Consider the following 21,204-nt stretch of genomic DNA (forward strand, 5'->3'; position numbering starts at 1 on the left):
TTATTTGTAAGAACCCAAGAAGCTTTGGCTGGTTGGCTGGCTGTGTCTGTGCACGTGACACAGACCAATTGTGTCCGTGGAAATTCCAATACATTTATATATAAGAATACAGCTACCAACAATTTAGTTTCAATTTCAAAAATTTTGTGGCCTTTTACGTATTCTCAACCAATTAATTAAAATTGTCCACATATATACCACATGGACCAATTTTGTTAATAGAATTTCAATACATTTATGTAAATGAATACTAATACCAAAAATCAAGTCTCAATTTTAAAGTTTCGAGATAAGATACAGATTCTCAATAGATTAATCAAGATTATCCACATAGTCTTAAGATTTTTTGCATAGTATAATGAAAATCTGAAAATATTTGGTCTTATGAACCCCACAAACAATTGAAAATAAGAAACAAAGATTCCTATAAAAAAACAAAGAAATAAGGAAATACAGAATAAACTATGGACACATATACAATTACTTAAAAAAGAAAATTGTGAAAGGTGTGGATATAACTATTATGATTATATATTTTAACTTTTATGCAGTAGCCAGAGATGCACTGCATTATGATCCAAATTTCTCAGTTGGTAGGCCTACTAATCATTGATGCCAGACTAGATTGCCAATAGTTTTGGTGTGCCTTCCCTGTATGATTATTTTTCTTCTTTCTTTTTTCTTTTTTTTGAGAGACCCTATATATATATGACAAAACTGCAAATGGGGTAGTTCTAAATTCTTTATGCAAGTTACTATATATATTTTGTTGTATTTGGAATATGATTGTTCCAGAAGGATGCTCTTCTCTAATTTGTTTGATAGTTCCAAGGGCACATACTATATACTCTTCAATACCCTTCTTGGATTACTATAATTTTATACCTTTTTTATTTTTATTTTTATCTATACTCCTTTTTGGTTTTTTTCTTTTTTTTAATATACTGTCCGGCTTGATTGAAAAAATTTGTTTTAGAAAGTCAGGGTTCAATGAGTTAGAACAAAAATAATAGACACACAGTGATTACCATTGTAATGGCCTGCTTTTCACTAATTTATGTTCAAAATTATTAGTCAAATTAGTACTATAAATTACCACAACTTACAATATGAATATTTTGACCGCAAGTCTGCAACAAAAAAAGGAAACATGTATCCTAATACATGATCTTTTCAAATTGTTTTATTTTTTAATACAAGATAGAATTTCGACTTTAATCTAATCTAAGTATATATGTTTGTGAAGCTCCCTCCTAGAGACTTGAAACCCGACCCTTACCCCTCACACCTCACAAGCATTTATACTTGTGAAGTAACCACCACATCAAAAGTGTGCGGTGGTCAAATTGATGTTAAGGTGTCGTGTTACTAATGAAAATGAGATGATACTGACACACCTTTAAATCTTGTTAAGGATCTATTTTATGTAGTTGGCTAATCCTTTGACAAAACGCACTTTACTTGTATTTGGATTGATCTAGGATGTGTTTAATACTTCAAAGAACATGTTGTTCAAGTCTAATATTAAAGCCATGAAGATTGGACCAAGAAACAAGTGAAGAAAAGGTGTTTACTAAAGCTGGACACCTGCGGATAGCTGCTGGACACCTGCTGGACAGCTTCTCGATAGATAGCTATCTATCGATGTTTAATGAGGCTCGACAGATGTTATCTATCGAGACTATCTATTGAGGTTATGAAAATCAGAATTTTCAAATCTGATTTTTTGGCCAGGCTTTTGTATTTGTGTAGGGTTTCTTTTCTCACAACCTTAGACATATATAAGGCATATTTTAGAGGCCGTTACATAAGAGAATACAAGGAGAAAATATGCAAAAAGTGACCAAAGCCTTATTCTCTCAAAAAGAAGCTACTACGTCTTTGCGCCTTAGGGTTTTGTAACCAAGTGCTTCTTGATCTTCATTATTGATGAAGTGAAGAACTTTACAACCAACATCTTCTTCTCTAGTTGGTGATTGAAGTCGCGTACTGGGATCCGCGCAATTGGTTAGTCACGTACTAGGATTTGTGCATCAAAGGGTGGCGTTCATATATTGAAGAATTCAGAGGTTCTGAAGCGGTAGAAATGTTTTTGCTGTGAGTTCATCTACAAGGATTGTAGAATCTAGGGACAGAGGTTTTGTACTAGATCTGAAACTTCTCTTTACTATAGTGAATTGCTTTTCGGGAAGGTTTTTCCCTAGGTTTTTTACTGTGAAACTGGTTGGTTTCATTGGTTTTCCTAGGTCATCATATCTTGTCTTTTTTATTTTTCCGCTGCACTTAGTTTTGACATGATATTGATGTTTGTTTGTTTTAACAAGTTTTATGCATAATAAATCTAATTAACAACTTGGATTTAAAACTTGTTAATTCTATCAACCAGGGTCTAAATTTCCAAACAAGTGGTATCAGAGCGGGTACACTCTGATTGGATTAATTTCCTGAGTGTGATCGTTGACCCTCGTTGTCATGGATCGTGGACAATCTTTTTTGATTCCTCCTTTACTTGATGGCACTAATTATACTTACTGGAAAGTTCATATGAAAGTCTTTTTACAGGTTTTAGGTGAACAGGTATGGCAAGCTGTTGAAGTTGGTTGGATTAAGCCAAAGGAATTGCTGATGGATTGGGATGATGCAACAATCATAGCGGCAAATTTTAACAGTAGGGCCTTGAATGCTTTATTTTGTGGGGTGACCAATGAGGAATTCAAGAAAATATCATCCACAGAAGTTGCCAAGGAAGCATGGACCATTCTTGAGACCACCGATGAAGGTACTATGGTAGTAAAGACTGTGAAGTTTCAAAGACTCACTAGCAGTTTTGAAGAAATAAGGATGGAGGAGGATGAGACATTTGATGAGTTCTATACTAAACTCATGGATATTGTGAATTCTGTCTTCAATCTTGGAGAATCTATTATGGAATCCAAAATTTTTAGGAAAATCCTTAGGTCCTTACCTGAAAGATTTCATACCAAGATCACTGCCATTGAAGAAGCAAAGGACATTGATCAAATTCCTCTGATTGAGCTTGTAGGGAATCTTCAAACCTATAAGATGGGATTAGGCTCAATGGGAAAAGGTGGAAAGAGCAAAAATTTGGCTTTTAAGGGTATAGAGGAATATATAGAGGACTCTAAAGATGAAGATGATGATGAGGATGAGGATGAGGATCTAACCTTCATAATTGATGAGATTATCAAGTTTCTTCAGTTTAGGAAAAATGATAAGGGCAAACCTCCTAGGAAATCTAAATCCTCTAGGAATGGTAAGAATGAGAAGTCCATCATCCAATGCCATGAGTGCAAAGGTTTTGGTCATATGAGAATTGAGTGCTCAAACTACCTTATGAAGGAAAATGCCAAGAAGTCAGAAGATAAAGGGTTGGTTGCTACTTGGAATGACACCGAGAATGACTCTTCTGATGAGTATGTGGATGAATGTAGTCACGTTATGACCTTTGTTGTCTCAACCGATAAGGTGATTGTGCAGAGTGCTAGTGACAGTGATGATTCTTCTGATGATGAAGTGTCCAAGAAGATGACCCTTCAGGAAGCCTATGATAAGTTATGCACTGAATTCATAAAATCTGAAAAGACTTCCCATCTTTGTTGGAAAGAACTTAATGAGGTAAAAACTAAAAAAGCTGAATTGTTAGTCAAACTAGATGAGACTACAAGGTTAGTTGAGACTTTCATTGTGGAGAACACCTCATTAGAAGAGAAGGTCAAAAATCTCGAAGTTGAGCTTAGTCAAGCTAGAACTCAAATAGAAAGAATGTCTAGTGCAAAGCTTGAAGAAGTCTTGAGTGCTCAAAAGCCTAGTTCTGATAAGATTGGCTTAGGATATGCTGTCTCCTTCGACCCCTCCTCTTCCACGGCTTCTGGATCAAAGACTATCATTGTGCTTCATCTGAGAAAGGTAATAAAGGTATGAAATCCAAAACTGTTTTGGCTAATTCTAAATCCTTTGTTAGACCTCATATTTGTCACCATTGTGGTGTTTCTGGACATATTCATCCTAATTGCTTTAAATTGTATCCTTAAAAGCAAGTGTCCAAACGGTCACAAGTTTCCTCTCAAGGACCTACACCTTTGTTTGGAGAATTATTAAAAGTCTTGAGTTTTTTAACTCAATTTCAGGAGAATCTTAATTCTTCTATGCCCTTTAGTAGTCTTATTAGGGCACGTGCCTTTTCATTTTCACCGCCAAAGACTCGTGCTGTGTGGGTGAGAAAGGAGCCTAAGACTTAAATGTCTTTTCTGTTTGTCCTCTGCTTTAATTCTTTCTATATAAAATAGAATTCTCTTTGCTTGATTTCTTATCTGCTTTTGGAATCATGCTTTCATGCATTTGCACCATTCTATCATGCTTTCATGCATATGCATATTTCCTTTATGCTTTTATGTTGTTTGTCTGTTTTTGTTGGGTTGTTTAATTTTTATTTTGTTTTATTTTCAAAATAAAAAAAATTGAAAAATCAGAAAAAAAAATACAAAAACAGTGTGTGTTTGTGTATATCGGTTCTTGTGAACCTTAAAATGGCCTTTAAAAACAGAATTTTTTAAACTTTGTATCTCTTGTAACTTAGATGAGCATTCTTATGCACAACTAAGCAAATGAGTTTTATAGCTCTTTGTTTGTGACGAGTAAGGTTAAGTGATCTCTTGAACTTAACACTCGTATCACTTTTTTTGACAGGTAGGACTAGAAAATCCTAAGAGAAAGGCCTAAATAACCATTTCACCACTGTTACCCGCCAATCATGATATGACATCTGTATGCTTCGGCATAGCAAAAGTGCAATGTCAATGACATCTGTATACTTTGGCATAGTAAAAGTGTAATGTCAAAAGCTCAATATAATTGGGTATCTCTTCTCTCTCTTTTATATACCCATGCATGAGTTGCTTAATAAAAAGAAAATATGCAAAGAAAATAAAGGCAAAAAGATAAAAAATGCTTTAAATATGATTGCAAGCGTGTTTTCTAGGAGATGTGGGAGTTATAGGATGTATCTCAAAGGTGATAGTCCCTATCAAACAGTTATGATTGTGTGTGAGTGAGAGTGATTTTCTCATATTTCAAATCGTCATAACATAGAGACACTTATGCAATCTTGCGATGTTTTCACACACAACGTGCAATATTCTTTGCTACTCTTAATACATGTGCAGGTATAATGTGATTTGGCCATCACAAGGTTTACATATGTTGATGTATGCTCACTAAACTGTCTTGACTTGTTTTTTAAACATAAAATCGGTTAGAAAACACTTGCTGGACAAGAAACAAATGAAGAAAAGGTATTTACTAAAGCTGGACACCTACGGATAGCTGCTAGACACCTGTTGGACACCTGGTGGACAGCTTCTCGACAGATAGCTATCTATCGAGATTTAATGAGGCTCGACAGATGCTATCTATCGAGGCTACGAAAATCATAATTTTCAGATCTGATTTTTGGGCCAAGCTTTTGTATTTGTGTAGAGTTTCTTTTCTCACAACCCTAGACATATATAAGACATATTTTAGAGGCCGTTACATAAGAGAATACAAGGAGAAAATATGCAAAAGGAGAAAATATCAAATAGTTATGATTGTGTGTGAGTGAGAGTGATTTTCTCATATTTCAAATCGTCATAACATAGAGACACTTATGCAATCTTGCGATGTTTTCATACACAACGTGCAATATTCTTTGCTACTCTTGATACATGTGCAGGTATAATGTGATTTGGCGATCACAAGGTTTACATATGTTGATGTATGCTCACTAAACTGTCTTGACTTATTTTTTAAACATAAAATCGGTTAGAAAACACTTGCTAGACAAGAAACAAGTGAAGAAAAGGTATTTACTAAAGCTGGACACCTACGGATAGCTGCTAGACACCTGCTGGATACCTGGTGGATAGCTTCTCGACAGATAGCTATCTATCGAGATTTAATGAGGCTCGACAGATGCTATCTATCGAGGCTACGAAAATCATAATTTTCAGATCTGATTTTTGGGCCAAGCTTTTGTATTTGTGTAGAGTTTCTTTTCTCACAACCCTAGACATATATAAGACATATTTTAGAGGCCGTTACATAAGAGAATACAAGGAGAAAATATGCAAAAGGTGACCGAAGCCTTATTCTCTCAAAAAGAAGCTACTGCGTCTTTGCGCCTTAGGGTTTTGTAACCAAGTGCTTCTTGATCTTCATTGTTGATGAAATGAAGAACTTTGCAACCAACATCTTCTTCTCTAATTTGTGATTGAAGTCGCGTACTAGGATCCGCAAAATTGGTTAGTCACGTACTGGGATTTGTGCATCAAAGGGTGGCGTTCATATATTAAAGAGTTTAGAGGTTCTAAAGCGGTAGAAGGTTTCTGTTGTGAGTTCATCTACGGGGATTGTGGAGTCTAGGGATAAAGGTTTTGTATTAGATCTGAAACTTCTCTTTACTATAGTAAATTGCTTTTCGGGAAGATTTTCCCCCAGGTTTTTTACTGTGAAACTGGTTGGTTTCATTGGTTTTCCTGGGTCATCATATCTTGTTTTATTTATTTTGCCGCTGCACTTAGTTTTGACATGATATTGATGTTTGTTTGCTTTAACAAGTTTTATGCATAATAAATCTAATTAACAACTTAGATTTAAAACTTATTAATTTTATCAATCGGGGTCTAAATTTTCAAACAAATCTAAATTGCAAGGGAAACATCACTGTTGTTTCTTCCATTAGTATATTTAAGCAAAAGTAAAATAAATATAAGGCCCTTTCATATTCATTGAAAAAAAGAAGTTTTAGGCCTTTTCAAGTCAATCAGAGTATTAAACTGTGTTTACATGCTAATAAAGTAATCATACTTCAAATTCCAACAAGCAACTTGAGTTAAATTAAGCATTTCAAATCTCATTTTTCTTATTCCTTTTCATTCTATATTGAATTGAACTTTGTAAAGCTTGGTTGAATTTATGCATCAAACAGTTTGGAGGCTATTATGGGCCATGTTGTGTGAACTGTAATAAGCCCAACTGTAAACCGTTCCTTACCTGGGCCTCCTAACTTGGATCACATACACTCTCGTAGCAACCGAAGTTGTCCAGCATTTTTTCAGCAAAAAATAAAAAATAAACCAAAGATAAGTAAAAAGTTATACTAAGCAGGGCCTATGCAATGGAGTGCTTGTGACTTATCCATCCCAAATTTTAATAAAGATGTAAATTTTTTGTTAGTCAAATGATATGTCTGGATAATTCAAAATTAACAAACACTCTTATTTAGATCCAAGGTTTAATTTTCGTTTACACTAAAAACCAATTGGTATTTTGATCTGATGATAAAGAGCTTTATCAGAAACAAACGCAATAAATTGAAATTCTCCAAAAAGAAAAAAGAAAAAAGAACACACTTTTATCTTTTCATATTATCCATAAATATTAGCTAAAGAGATAAAGTAAAAAGTTATACTAAGCAGGGCTATACAATGGAGAAGCTAGGCCACTCAATCCTGGCACATTCATCTTCCCAGTGATTTCATTTATACTTAAAACAGTGTCAGATGAAGTCTTGGAGAGATGGAAATTGTGTAACTACTTTTCTAACTTATTCATGATACAACTAAAGACTAATATTAGTATATTACACAAAACATTATTACATTTCTGTATATTACATTAAAGTCAAAGTACACAGAACAAATGAAGTTAGCTGAAGCAACCTAACGTAAACTGAAAATTTAAAAACTGCATCAGATGAAACATTAAATGTTGTTGGTCCAGAGGTAGAAAGATGCTGAACTGTTCTTGCCGACTCAGGCTTTGGCATGTCACATGAACCAATACCCGGATGAGACCATGAATCCAAATCTTCTTCAAAACCACTATTGGCATTGTAACAAAGTCCTGAATTGTTGTAAAGCCTCAACTTACTTCTCATCCTCCAGACCATGTCTCTCCCAAGAGGAACTCGACCAGTTAGTCGATTATCGTTTATTCTTAACTCGCTAAGATTCTTCAAGTCTTGGAAGTTCGAAGGAATTGAACCGTTTAAGTAATTGTTGTCAAGATAAAGGACACGAAGGTTTGTTAATCGGCCTAGCGATTCAGGAATTGGACCATGTAGGTTCATGTTTGACAAAATTAAAATCATTAAACTTTTCAAACCCTCAAAACAATGACTAGGAATTGGGTTGGACCCCATTGAATTTCCTTTGAGATTCAATGCTTGGAGAGAAGTTAAGCTTCTAAGTGGTGAAGGAAGTGGGCCCGAGAGGCGATTATAGCTTAAATCCAGGAGCATAAGGTTTGATAGGCCGCTAATTGAGTTGGGGATTGGACCATTTAGACGATTATGGCTAAAATCAATTTTGATTAAGGAATGGCAGGTTCCAAGACTAGGTGGAATCGAACCAGTTAAAAGATTTTGGCTAAGGTCTAAAATGTTCAGAACTGAGAAGTTTAAACTAGGAATTGAACCGGTTAGTTTGTTCCCACTCAAATCTAACGACCTTAGACCGGTGACTTGGCCTAGGGAGACTGGGATTGAACCATTGAGATTGTTTTTGTGAAGATCAAGAACCCTTAAATGGGTAAGATTGCCTAGTTCACTAGGTATGGGACCCATATGCCCGTTTTCTCTAAGTATTAAAGTTTGTAGTGTGGGACTCAATTTACCTAAAAACGGTGGAATTGGTTGAGGAATGTAACTAAAACAACGGTAAAAGAGTAAGGTCCTTAGGTGTGGAAGTTTAGTGATGGATGGTGAAATATAAGATCGGGTTGGGTCGCAAGGTGGGAATGCGGTGTCTTCGGATAAGGCCCCGAAGGAGAGTGAGACAATGTGGTGGATGTTGTCCTTGTCAGGCATGCACTCGATACCATGCCATCGGCTACGACACACGTCGGGGATGTCGGTGGCCCAGTTGTTGCCGGTGGCCCTCATGATGTCGTAGACTGCTTCTTGCTCATGGGGGTCGGTTCGGATCCCGTTCTTATTAATGGAGTATCCACTTTGAGGCCCATCAACTAGGTCAGAGGAATCAGACATTATAATAGTAAAAGGCCTAGCAAGTGGCAATAGGCACAAGAAAATTAGTACTAGCACTAGTAGTACAACAAAGTTTTGTAGTGAGAAAAAGAGTGCCATTTTGTGAGAGTGGAAAGTAAGTGGAATGAGGCGATATGGGCGTTGAATTTATAGGGAAGGGCCGAGCTGTGAGGTAAAGTTAATGAGGTGGGTCGGTTGGTGGTGATAGACAAGTGAGAAAAATCTTTGGTTGGTGCATGGATTGAAGTGAACTAATTATGGGTTCACGGGAATAGGAAGAGTATAAATAAATACACAGAATTTAAGGCATTAATGTGTTTCACGGGAATTTCACGCTCACAAATGTTGGGCGAGAAAAAAAGAGTACCAATGTTTAGGCGGTGGGTAGGAGACTATGAATATGGATTCAGATCCAGCTGCTTCATGTGATCACATTCACACGGCCAACTCCCCTGCAGTTGGTATCAATGTAAGGTCTGTCGAATATAAGTTTTAATGTTTTATTTTCGAAAAGAAAGAGAGAGAAAAAGAGAGAGAGAGAAAGTTCTAACATAAAATCAAACCAAAACATCACTTAAAAGTTAGTCTGAGTGTAAGTTTTTTTTTGAAGCTAGTATAAGTTGAATATTATTTATTGTAATATTTGTGTCAATTTCTAAAAAGTACAGTTAATGTGTTTTAAATTTTTTTTTTAATTTTTTTTTTTCAAATAGTGGCGTATTTAGTATGCATTAGGGATTAAGAGCTATAGATACAAAATTTTGTTTGCACCTAGATTTTGATGGAAATTACAGTCTTAAATTAAGCATTTACATGTTTTTGATTACTAATTCTTAGGTACTCCCGGAGCACGGAGAATGGTGCTCCCTCCTCTCACATTCATAGTGGGGTCCGCTTATTAAATTCATGATGGGGTCCACCATGAATGTGAGAAGAGGGAGCACCATTTCACTATACTCCGGGACTATCTAAGAATTTTCCGTTTTTGATAGTAGTTTATTTATTTTGATAATTCTTTTTATAGAATTTACCAAATTTGGGTGAGCTTTAACTAAAACCCAACCATTTAATCCGATTAATATTGATCCTAGATTAAAAAGTAAGGGTGTCAATGTTTGACCTAACCTGCTAACACGACATGGGTTTTTGTGAATTAGGGTTGTGCCTTAATGGATTTGGGTTATAAACGGGTCGACCTGAAAACGACATGATAAGAAACATGTTATAAATGAGTCAACCTGCATAACTCGCATTAGACATGTTTGACACGCCAATTTACTTGTATCAACCCGAAATGACCTACTTAACACAATCTGTTTAACTTGTATAACAAATAAATATTCATTTTATTTTAGATTTGTCAAATACCTTTTATATCCAACATATATTTTAAATTTAAAAAGAAAAGTGAGTAATTACAAAAACTTATAAGGGATATAATTGGAAATTGAAACTTTACAAACCCTAGATATCTAAACCCTACAAACCCTAAATCTCTAAACCTTCTTATAAATATCTAATTTTTTTTTTTTAATATTTATTTTAGCCATACTACTCACTCTACTATCTTATAGTCTTATACCCAATTCTCAAACTCAAAATCTCAAACCGGTTATTGCTCTCTCTCTCTCTCTCTCTCTCTGGATGATAATTGTAGTCATAGTCAAGATTAGTCTACTGTTTACTCTAATTCTTTCAATATTGATACTTAGCATTTGGCAAGTTCCAAGGATATTATATTTTTGTTGAACTATGTTATTTTTGTTAAACTATGTTATTTTGAATTTGGGTTGAAGTGTATGCACTTCTTTTAAAGTGTAAAGAACTTATTTTTAGATGAATGTTATATTTTTATTGAACTATATTATTTTGAATGTGGGATGAAGACTTGAAGTGTATGCACTGCTTTTGGGATGTAAAAAAAAAAAAAATTATTTCTAGATGGATGTTATAATAAATATTATGTAGGTTGAAATGAGTTATGTTACATTTGTGTCAACCCAACATGACTCGTTTATTAAGCGTGTCAAACAGGTTGGGTTAAGTCAACTCTCCTTATTAACAGGTCAGGTTAAAGTTGAAGGATCATGACACGAATATTGAATGGGTCAGGTTAGGGTTGAGCCATTTAGTCAAATACGCCTACCTCGACATGACACGAACCCGACATGCTAACCCGAATTGACACCCCTATTAAAAAGTTGGTTTAGTTAGCTTGAACTTTAATTTTAAATCTCTATTAGATGTTGAGAGTTTGAATTTTACTACTAACTCAATTTTATGTATATGAAATTATTATTAGATATGCCAACATGGTTGCTTCAACAAGTAAGACTTTTATTGAGTTTAACATCAAATTGCATTATTTATGTCATCATGGTTGATTAACGAAGTTGTTATTTTCCCCAAAAAAAATAATAGAATAAACTTTACTTATGTAATTTCCTATTTTCACGATATTTCACTCTATTTTAAGTGTGATTTTCCCCCATTAGTAGTCAAGTGATAAGGAATTTCAAACTTCTTAATATAGCATCAAAATTAATCCGATCAAATGGTCGGGTTTTAGTTAAAACTCACCCAAATTTGGTAAATCCTATGAAAAAATTATCAAAATCAGCAACAAAAAAAAAAAAAAAAACTTTGACCATTCAAACCATGCAAATGCTTAATTTAAGACTTAAATTCCATTGAAATTTAGGGGTAGAAAAAATTCGTTATCTAAAGCTCTTAATCCCTAATGCATACTAAGTACAACATTTTATTTGAAAAAAAAAAAAGACTCAATTTAATTTTAAAAAATCATTAAATTGAATTCTCACCCCCTAAAATTCATTATTTTCTTGTTGAAACCATTTTTACCCCCTTACTTATTATGATCTCTCTCTCTCTCTCTCTGCTATTTTTAGTATAAAATAATGAGTTTTTTTTAGTTTTAGTAATCTTTAATAATTTTATACCACTATCAGATGTCAGGAGTTTGAATTTTACCGCTCACTAAATTTTATTAATCATTACCATATAGATCAACATGGTTGCTTCAACAAGTAAGAATCTTATGGTACTAACCTATAATTTCATTATTTATATAATTTTGGTCAATTAACAAAGTCAAAAAAAAAAAAAAAAAAGGCTCAATTGCATTGATATTGGTATTGTAAAAAAGAGTCAATTTCATAAAAGGTCTTTATATTTTCTCTTTTACGTGTATAGCGTGACACAAAAAAAAAAAAATGGAATGAACCTAAATTTTTTAAAATTGTTACAAGGTTATAGTATGTTTATGTATACAAATACGTTTAAGTTTAGAAAATATTTGTTGTAATATTTGCGTCAATTTCTATAAGTTGAACATTATTGGTATTGGTTTTGAAAAAAAAAAAAAGAATTTAAAAGATCTTTACATTTTCTCTTTTATGTGTATAGCATAGTACAAAAACAATATGTATATGGAATGAACATTAAAATAAATTGTGCATGTTTTACAAATTTATTGTTAACAAGTTTATTTATACAATTATGTTTATGTTTAGAACATGTTTATTAGATATATTAATTTTTTACAAATAATTAAATGCAGGTTGATACAATTATTGTTTGATGTTACTTGTAAGAGTTTACATTTTGTGGGGTACAAGTTGAACATTACTTCTAGTAATATTTGCGCCAATTTATACAAAGTATAGTTAAAGATTTTTATTATTGACGTACATTTTTAAATTTTTTTTAATTAATGTATTTAGCATTATGGATTAAAATTTGTAGATATCAAATTTTGTTTGCACCCAGATTTTGAAAAAAAAAAATTGTGTCTTAAATTAAACTTTACATGGTTTTAATGGTAGTTCCTTTTTTTTTAAAATATTTTTTTTTATAGGATTTACCAAATTTGGGTGAGTTTTAACTAAAACCCAACCATTTGATCGGATTGATTTTGATCCTTTATTAAGAAATTTGAATTTCCTTTGAAGTTGACTATTCAAAAATCATTGTTAAAATCAACTCAAATATGGTGAAAATAGGAAGATTATTTAATTAAAGTATATTCTATTATTTTTTGAAAAAATAATTCAAATTTGTTAATAGACCACTATGATATAAGTACTTTGCAATTAATGGTTAATAAGATTCTTATTTGTTGAAATAACCATTTTGATGTATCTGGCAATGATTTCATTACATAAAATTGAGCAACTAGTAAAATTTTAATTCCTGACACCTAATAGAGATTTTTAAAGTTCAAAAGAAACTAAAAAAAAACTCTTTTTATTTTGTACTAAAATTGAGAGAGAGAGAGAGAGAGTAATAACTAAGGCAGTAAAAATTGTTGCAGCATTCCAAGACTATCATTCAAATTACAAATTTTAGGCAGTTATAATTCTGATATATGAAATGGCATTGCTATCAATTTGATACCTGTGCCAATGTCAAATATGAGTCTTCCTACTATGATCATCCAATGACAGAATTCCGATATAGTAATTATTGAGCCATAAAGGAAAACACATCTGCTAATAATATTGATAATCTTCTACAACAGTCATTCACCAATATCCCAAATTTTATACCAATAATGATTGTAGTGATTGCCGTATACACAATTATTCCCTTATCCATATATGTTTCAACTTATTCAAATTCCTTGCTGATGTATAGTAATGCTACAAGCATGATATCAACAACCCAAAAGAAAATATATATTATTTACCACCTCATTTTTGTTTAGACTTCTTAACTTTATTATGATGGAAATTTTCTTTAATTTTGGGCCAATTGGTTAATTCTCTTCATCATTTATGCAAAATAGATTGACTACTTGCCAAGTGTTCATAAGCCTATCTAGTTGTCAACAATCGAAAGGTATCCCGGGATTTGGAAAAACTTAGTTACAAACACATAATACTAATATTAAAAAAAAAAAAAACTTAAAAACTAGACATATAAGAATTGTCATTTCATTGACACCAATAATTTTTGAATTTTAAACACTAACAACATGACCTTGTTTCTTTTCCATTTTTTATTTACATTTTGGAATTAAAAAATATTTATACTCAATTGCATTAATATTGGTTTCTTTAAAAAAAGACTAAATTCAATAAAAAGGACTTTACATTTTCTCTTTATGTGTATATCATAGTACCAAAAAATATGTACAAGGAATGAAAATTAAAAAAAAAAAAAAAACTTGTTTAATAGCATGTATGTATTACAAGTGTACGTTGAACAACATGTTTATGAGTAAACGTATGATTCTTTCTAGAAATTTTTTTGTTAAACATATTAAAATGTTTGTTAATGGTCATCACTTTATGTTGTTTTCAATCACTTTATCTTGATTAAGCTTCATGACTTGGAATCAAAATGATTAATTAAAACTTGTTTATATTTTGAGTACTCTTATTGCTTTGAATTGTCAGCTTATAAATTTTCACTTGAGATAAGCTAGGTTCGATTGATGTTAGAAAGGAAACATATACTACAGTAGAAAAAGCCTTGCAATTCCCAAAAAACCTAAGTGATCAACTAGATTCCGTGGTCCACAAGTTTTGGTGGAATCTACAAACGAGTTTGAATAATTATTGGGCTCCTATTGCTTGTTCTACTCTTTGTAGATCTAAGAATGAAGGTGGTAAATTGGCAAGGCTAATTGGCATTCATGATAAATTGCAATTTGGTGAGTATTTGGTGTTTCAAAAATTACAAGGGGTGGTGGTTTGGCTCTCTTTTGGAAAAAAAGATATTGAGCTGCATGTGGAATCCTAGTCTCAGAATCATATTGATGCTTTAATCAATATAGGGAAGGAGGATGCCTGGAGATTTACAGGTTTCCATGGAATTCTTGAAACACAGCTTCAAATGGAATCTTGGAATCTTTTAAGGGACCTACACCAACGTTTCTCTTTGCCTTTGTTATGTGTGGGTGACTTCAATGAAATTGCAAAAACTCATGAGAAATTAGGGGGGGGTTCAGTTGAGACTATATGCACGGATGAAAAATTTTCGGCATGCTTTGATGAATGTGGACTTATAGACTTGGGATTTGTGGTTAGTAAGTTTACTTGGTCTAAAAATTTTGCATATGGTGTCTCAGTGTGGGAGAGACTTGATCATCCAGTGGGATCTACTGACTGGTTTGCTCTTTTGGTAATCCCATTGACTATGTCACATCTGATCATAAACCAATAATGATATTCCCTAGTGGTGTACCTATGAAATCAAAAAAACCGTGGAGATTTAAACTACTGATGGTTCCCCAATGAATAAGGTGGTGGAAAAACTGATGGCCTGTCAGAATAAACTTTAGTGGTGGAGTGGGAAATCTTTTGGTAATATTGCTCAAACACCTGCCAGTTGCCAAGAAGAAAAAGCTTCTGAAAAAAGCTGAAAAGTTGGCTTTGAGGGGAGGTGGGACTGTTGGACTGATTGGGTTGAAGAATTAGATTATGGGTTTGCTCTTAAAGGAAGAGAAATTATGGCAGTAACTATCAAATATTTGGTGGATGAAATCGGGGGACAAAAACACAAGTAATTTCCACAACAATGCCTGACAGAGGTTTCAAAGAAATAGAATGTCGGGACTTCAAAACTCAAATGGTGTTATGTAAACAGGAGATGATAAGGTGGCTACCATGTTGAAGTCTTACTACAAAAATCAATTTACCTCGGCAAACCCGATTGAAATTGAGGAGGTGGTGCAATATACAACTGGGTGTTCACGGATGATATGAATAGCATGTTGGTTGGGGATTTTACAAGAGGGGAAGTGGATATAGATCTTAAGCAAATGGCTCCCTTAAAATAACCAAGCCTGGGTGGGATGCCTCCAATTTTCTATCAACATTACTGAGATAGTATATTGGAGAGGAGGTAACGGAAACTGTTCTTTCATGTCTTAGTACTAGCAAGATTATTCCAAATTTGAACCACACTTTCCTTACACTCATTCCTAAGGTTAAATGCGCTGAGAAAGTTTCTAAATTTAGACCTATAGCTTTATACAATATCTTGTATAAATTTGTTTTTAAAGTGCTAGCAAATATTGAAACAAAAATTTTGTCTCAGATAATTTTTGAGTCACAAAGTGCTTTTCAAGTTGATAAGGCTATTTCAGATAATATTTTGGTTACCTTTGAAACCTAACATCACATGAAAACCAAAAAGTCTGGAAAATTGGGGTTTATGGCAATGAAACTTAATATGAGTATAGACACTTCATTTTGTACCTGTTAATAACCTTTGGTACCTGCCCTAGTGATGATCTTGACAAATGTCAACCAAGGGTAATTAAAGAGTTCACAATAGTTTGGAAGTAATCACAATTAAAAAGTGCTTGAATCGCTTTGAAACAATGCTAAAAAATGACATTTGCTCACTGATTCAACCATAACCTTTGATACACGAAGAATGTTTGAGTTAGGTTTACTCCATTGGAAAGTAGCCATCCTAGGCTCCAATTAGAATAAATTTTTTTCCTAATTTGGACTTATATATAACCTTTGATACACAAAGAATGTTTGAGTCATGTTTACTTAATTGGAAAGTAGACATCCTAGGCTCCAATTAGAATACAAATTTTTCCTAATTTAAACTTATACTGAGTAAATTATGACTGTTTGAAATTTGACTAACATAGAAATCAAAATTAGGGTTTTTTGGGAGTATGAATAAGCATGAATCAAGGGTGCGTGCGCACCCTTGAAAGATGCGTACGCAAGCTCAATTCTAGGTTATTAAAACATGAGTTTTGGGCCACCAAAGCATCATTCTTTGATGTGGACCAGCCCCTAAACCCTTGGGAATGTCCTAAGACCTCTAAAAAGCCCTGAAGCGAAAACTCTAGTTTTAACATATAAATACTCACCTTATGTCTCCAATCAAAGGGATAGCTAGAAAGAGTGCCTCCAACTTTTCAAAACCTTATTCTCTCTTTCTAAAACACTGGGGAAGCAGCTAGCACGTTTTTTCTAAATATTCAAAACCTTTTTCTAGCACAAAACTAAGGTAGAAATTTGTTCTTAATTGGATTTCTTAAAACCTTTTCAAAACCTTTTGTTCTTGAGTTGTGATTACCTAAACTATTGTGTTCTTTTGATTATTTTTGCTCTCTCAATCTAATATTTGTGTTGTATGGGGGTCGGTTAAACAGTCTCTAAACTCATAATCTTAAGCAAGTTGGGGTTTTTTTTTTCCATGAACTCCTTATTTCTTTAATAGGATTCACATGAGTTTCTTAATGTAGTTTCTCTAACTGTTATATTGGTTGTTTTTAATTCTTTTGATATGTAATGGTTGTTTATAATATGTTCTTAGTGATTTTGTGACTTTATTTGGTTTTTATGTTATATTGACATGTTCTTTATTTTTATGTTAGTTTGATTATTCACATGTGTTTTATTTGATTGTTTTATATTTATTTTATGCACGTTAATCTAACCATGATGTAGTTTTTATTTAGTTTTGTTTTTCCTTTGTTTATTTCTTTGATTTAGATACAAGAATGCAAATGATTAAAGCATAAAAATGTGATTTTTACATTTTTTGTGCTAAAGGATGTGTACAAATCATCGAGTATGTATGCGCATGATTTCGACCATGTGTACATATAGTTGAGTATGTGTACGCGCGCACCCCTAAACCCAGATTTGACATAAATATAGGTTTTATTGTTTTAAACATTTTTCACATGTTATTTGATTATGTTTGACTCTATTACGTTAATTATTTATGTTTAATTATTTTCCATCTTTGTTTGAGTCTTTTTTCTATGCTTGGTTTATTTGATATTTTTTCCTTGTGTGTTTTATTTAATTGTCAACATTCCATGTTTAATTTATTTTGTTTGTTTGTGTTTTATTTATTTCCTTTTATATTGTGATGTGACCTTTAACAGGTTGTGTGTGTTATTTTTTTAAGTGCATGATGTATGTTTAGGTTAAGGATTAAGGCTCTTTAGTAACTTTTTTATTTAAACATGGCCTAGTAACACATAATGGAGGTTGGCTCACAAACCGGTCGGTCTTGGGTGCCTAACACATTCCCAAGTTGTACCCATAATTTGGTTTGCAAACCCATGCATGTAAGTGCGTGGCTCAAAAGGCCCTATATGGTTCCTAGACCTAAGGTGGTGACTCCATTTTTTACCCTTTGCCCGGTCCACTCCAAGGCAGAGGCATACTTCCCATGAGGAAACCCACTTGTTCGCAGACGTTTGCACCCACAATGAGTAAGGCCTATGATAGGGTGGAATAGAAGATTTTGTTGAAAATAATGGAAATGATGGGTTTTCATAGCAGGTGGATTTGCTAGATTTTGGAGTGTATCAATTCTGTATCTTTTTCTAACTTAGTTAATGGAGGACCATGGGGGCATACTATTCCTTCTAGGGGCTTGAGACAAGGGAATCCTCTATCTCCATATCTTTTTTTTTTTCTAATGCTCGGCAGGGTTGAACGGTTTAATCCAACATACTGTTAATGTGGGGGATATTCAAGGTTTTTCTCTTTATAGAAGAGAGCCAAGAATTTCTCATTTATTTTGTACAAATGACAGCCTCCTATATTGTCGTGCAACAATGGGTAATATTCAGGCTATTCAAAGCATTCTTCAGGTTTAGAAAAAAGCCTCTAGTCAACATATTAATACTGAAAGACCAAGTATTTTTCAATAAAATAGTAAATGAAGTGAAAAGTTCCATCAAAGACTTACTAGGTATGCCTAAGATAAAATAGTATGAGAAGTATCTCAAGTTGCAAACAGTGGTGGGGAAGAATGGAAGGGCTAGCTTAAACTATATTAAGGATAGAGTGTGGGGTAAACTCCAAGGTTAGAAGCAAAAATTCTTATCTCAAGCGGGAAATGAAGTTCTATTAATGGCGGTTGTCCGAGCCATTCTCGCCTTTGCTATGGGTTGTTTCAAGTTACCTTTGGGTCTTTGCCGAGACATTAAGATGTTGATTCGTAAATTCTAATGAGGAACAGTGGAAAATTCATTGGAAAAATTGGGAGATTCTATGCCAACCAAAAAAAGATGGCAGAATGGTTTTCAAAGAGTTTGCAAAGTTCAATGATGCTATATTGGCAAAACATTTTTGGAGGCTTCTTCACAATATAAATTCTCTCTTTTATCGTGTTTTTAAGGAAAAATATTTTCCACATGGTACTATCTTTGATGCAAAACAATCTTCGGGTTCATATGCTTGGAAAAGCATCTTGAAGGCAAGGAGAGCGATTTCTATGGGAACAAAGTGGGACAGGTGATGGGAAATCTATCTAAGTTTATAAGGATAGTTGGCTGCCAGGGAAATTAGGGGGACAGTTTTGTCCCCTCTTTCAAACCTCAACTGTGAGGTGAAGGTGGCTTAATTTAGAAGCTTATTTTCTGCCATTCGAAGCTCAATGAATAAAATCCATTCCATTATGTGCTATTCCTCAGGTGGATTCTTTATTTTGGCTGTTATTTGGTGTTGGGATCTACTTGGTGAAATCAGGTTACAAACTACTGTGTGAAGATTCAAGAGAGGCTTTTGCTTCGGGCTTTAGTTTAGTGGGCAAAAACAATTTTTGGTTTGGTTTATGGAATCTCAAGGTTCTTGAAAAAATTGAACATTTCATATGGAAGACTTGCATAAACAATCTACCAACTAAAATAATCTTGCTCAAACGAAAAATACTTATGGATTCACCCTGTCATCTCTATGGCAAAGTAGTTGAGGATACTATGCATGCACTATGAGAGTGTGAGGCGGTGAGGATGGTTTGGTGTAGAGATTTTGGCTAGATAAATAGGTTCCAAGCTTCCCAGGGGTCATTCTCGGATCCGATGTGATTACTTCTCTCAAAGTTCAGGACACCTGATATTTTTGCCACAACAGCTTGGTTTCTTTGGTCTCATTGAAATAAAACCAGATGAAGGGAGCAAACCCAACCGATTGAGAGAATCAAGGATTCGGTCTAGAGTTGTTTGCAAAATTTCAAGGCTAGCCATGCTTCCAATCAAGAAAATAGTTTGGGTAGGGTGAATACAAGACAAACTTTAATGATGCTATTTTTAATGAAAGCAATGAGGCTGGGATTGGAGTTGTTGTCAAGAATACCCGGGGCAAGATGCTGGCTGCTCTATCGGGGAAAAAAAAAAATCAAAAACCTCCTTCTATGGAGATTTCAGAGGTGCTAGCTACAAGATAGGCTGTGAAGGTTTTTTAGGAAATTAGATTACATTAATCCAAATTTGAAGGTGACTCGGAGATTGTCATTAATGTGTTAAAAAGGGAGGTATGCTGTCACCTTCCTTTGGTCACCTAGTAAAAAATATTTTATCTTCTATTAGCTCCTTAAGGAGTTTTTCCTTCTCTCGTACCGTTAGACAAGGTAATGCTATTGTACATGCCTTAGTCCAGAGAGTAAGGCTTTCTTTTCCTTTGTTTGTGTAGATGAAGTCTGTTCCACTGGATTTGGATGATGCTATTGTTGGAGTTTATACCTTAAAATCCAATTTATTGGTATGTTATAAATAATTAAATTGTTTAATTATATGAGACTATCTATAAATGAACTAATGAGACATTATCATAGTCCATGAGATGCATTGTATGTGATTTATGTGATTTAGTCATAGAAGATGTAAATCACAAGTTCCTTGTAAATTCAAAATGTAGTTCGTAGTCAGTGATGAAATTTGACGTTTCATCTGCGAAGACTATAACATATCAACTAAGATGATTTGTCTTGATCATGGAAGTGGAGACTTCTAGTTTATATGGTGATATGTTTTAAGAGTTAAGACATATTGAATTGGACCATTGTGAGATTTATTATTCTCCTAACGATTGTCAAATGTATAATAAATTTCACGACTTCTATTTACATGAACTCTTAATCCTAAGAGGATAATGGACCTAATCATGAAGTGTAGGTTGCTTTGATATATCAGGAGTGAAATCTAAAGTCATGATCAAAATCTCAATATGTTGGGCAGCCACATTTAGTGTTGAAGGAACATATATTCTCAAGACGGAATTCATAGTCTTTTAACAGAGATACAAAATATTCCCTTAAGATAAGTTTAATGATTTTGTTTATTTAGAGAGTTGGACCCAACCACTTTAGTAAGGAGTTACTAAAATATATATTTATGGAATTTGATTTCATAAATATAT

At 33.6% G+C, this 21,204-nt stretch overlaps 1 protein-coding gene across 1 annotated transcript; it reads right to left on the minus strand.

Annotated features, from left to right (window-relative positions):
- Positions 1–7,619: 7,619 nt before the first annotated feature.
- Positions 7,620–9,147, minus strand: LOC142634487 (protein TOO MANY MOUTHS). Its single transcript, XM_075808781.1, has one exon. It carries the CDS (start codon positions 9,143–9,145, stop codon positions 7,670–7,672), a length of 1,476 nt encoding a protein of 491 aa, XP_075664896.1. The 5' UTR covers positions 9,146–9,147; the 3' UTR covers positions 7,620–7,669.
- Positions 9,148–21,204: the final 12,057 nt, after the last annotated feature.

This window comes from Castanea sativa, chromosome 5 (assembly GCF_040712315.1).
Source record: "Castanea sativa cultivar Marrone di Chiusa Pesio chromosome 5, ASM4071231v1".
In the NCBI taxonomy this organism is placed as follows: Eukaryota; Viridiplantae; Streptophyta; class Magnoliopsida; order Fagales; family Fagaceae; genus Castanea; species Castanea sativa.

What these genes read in the sequence shown, in the direction of transcription:
- LOC142634487 (XM_075808781.1), bottom strand. Translation starts at nt 9,145, where the DNA reads ATGGCACTCTTTTTCTCACTACAAAACTTTGTTGTACTACTAGTGCTA.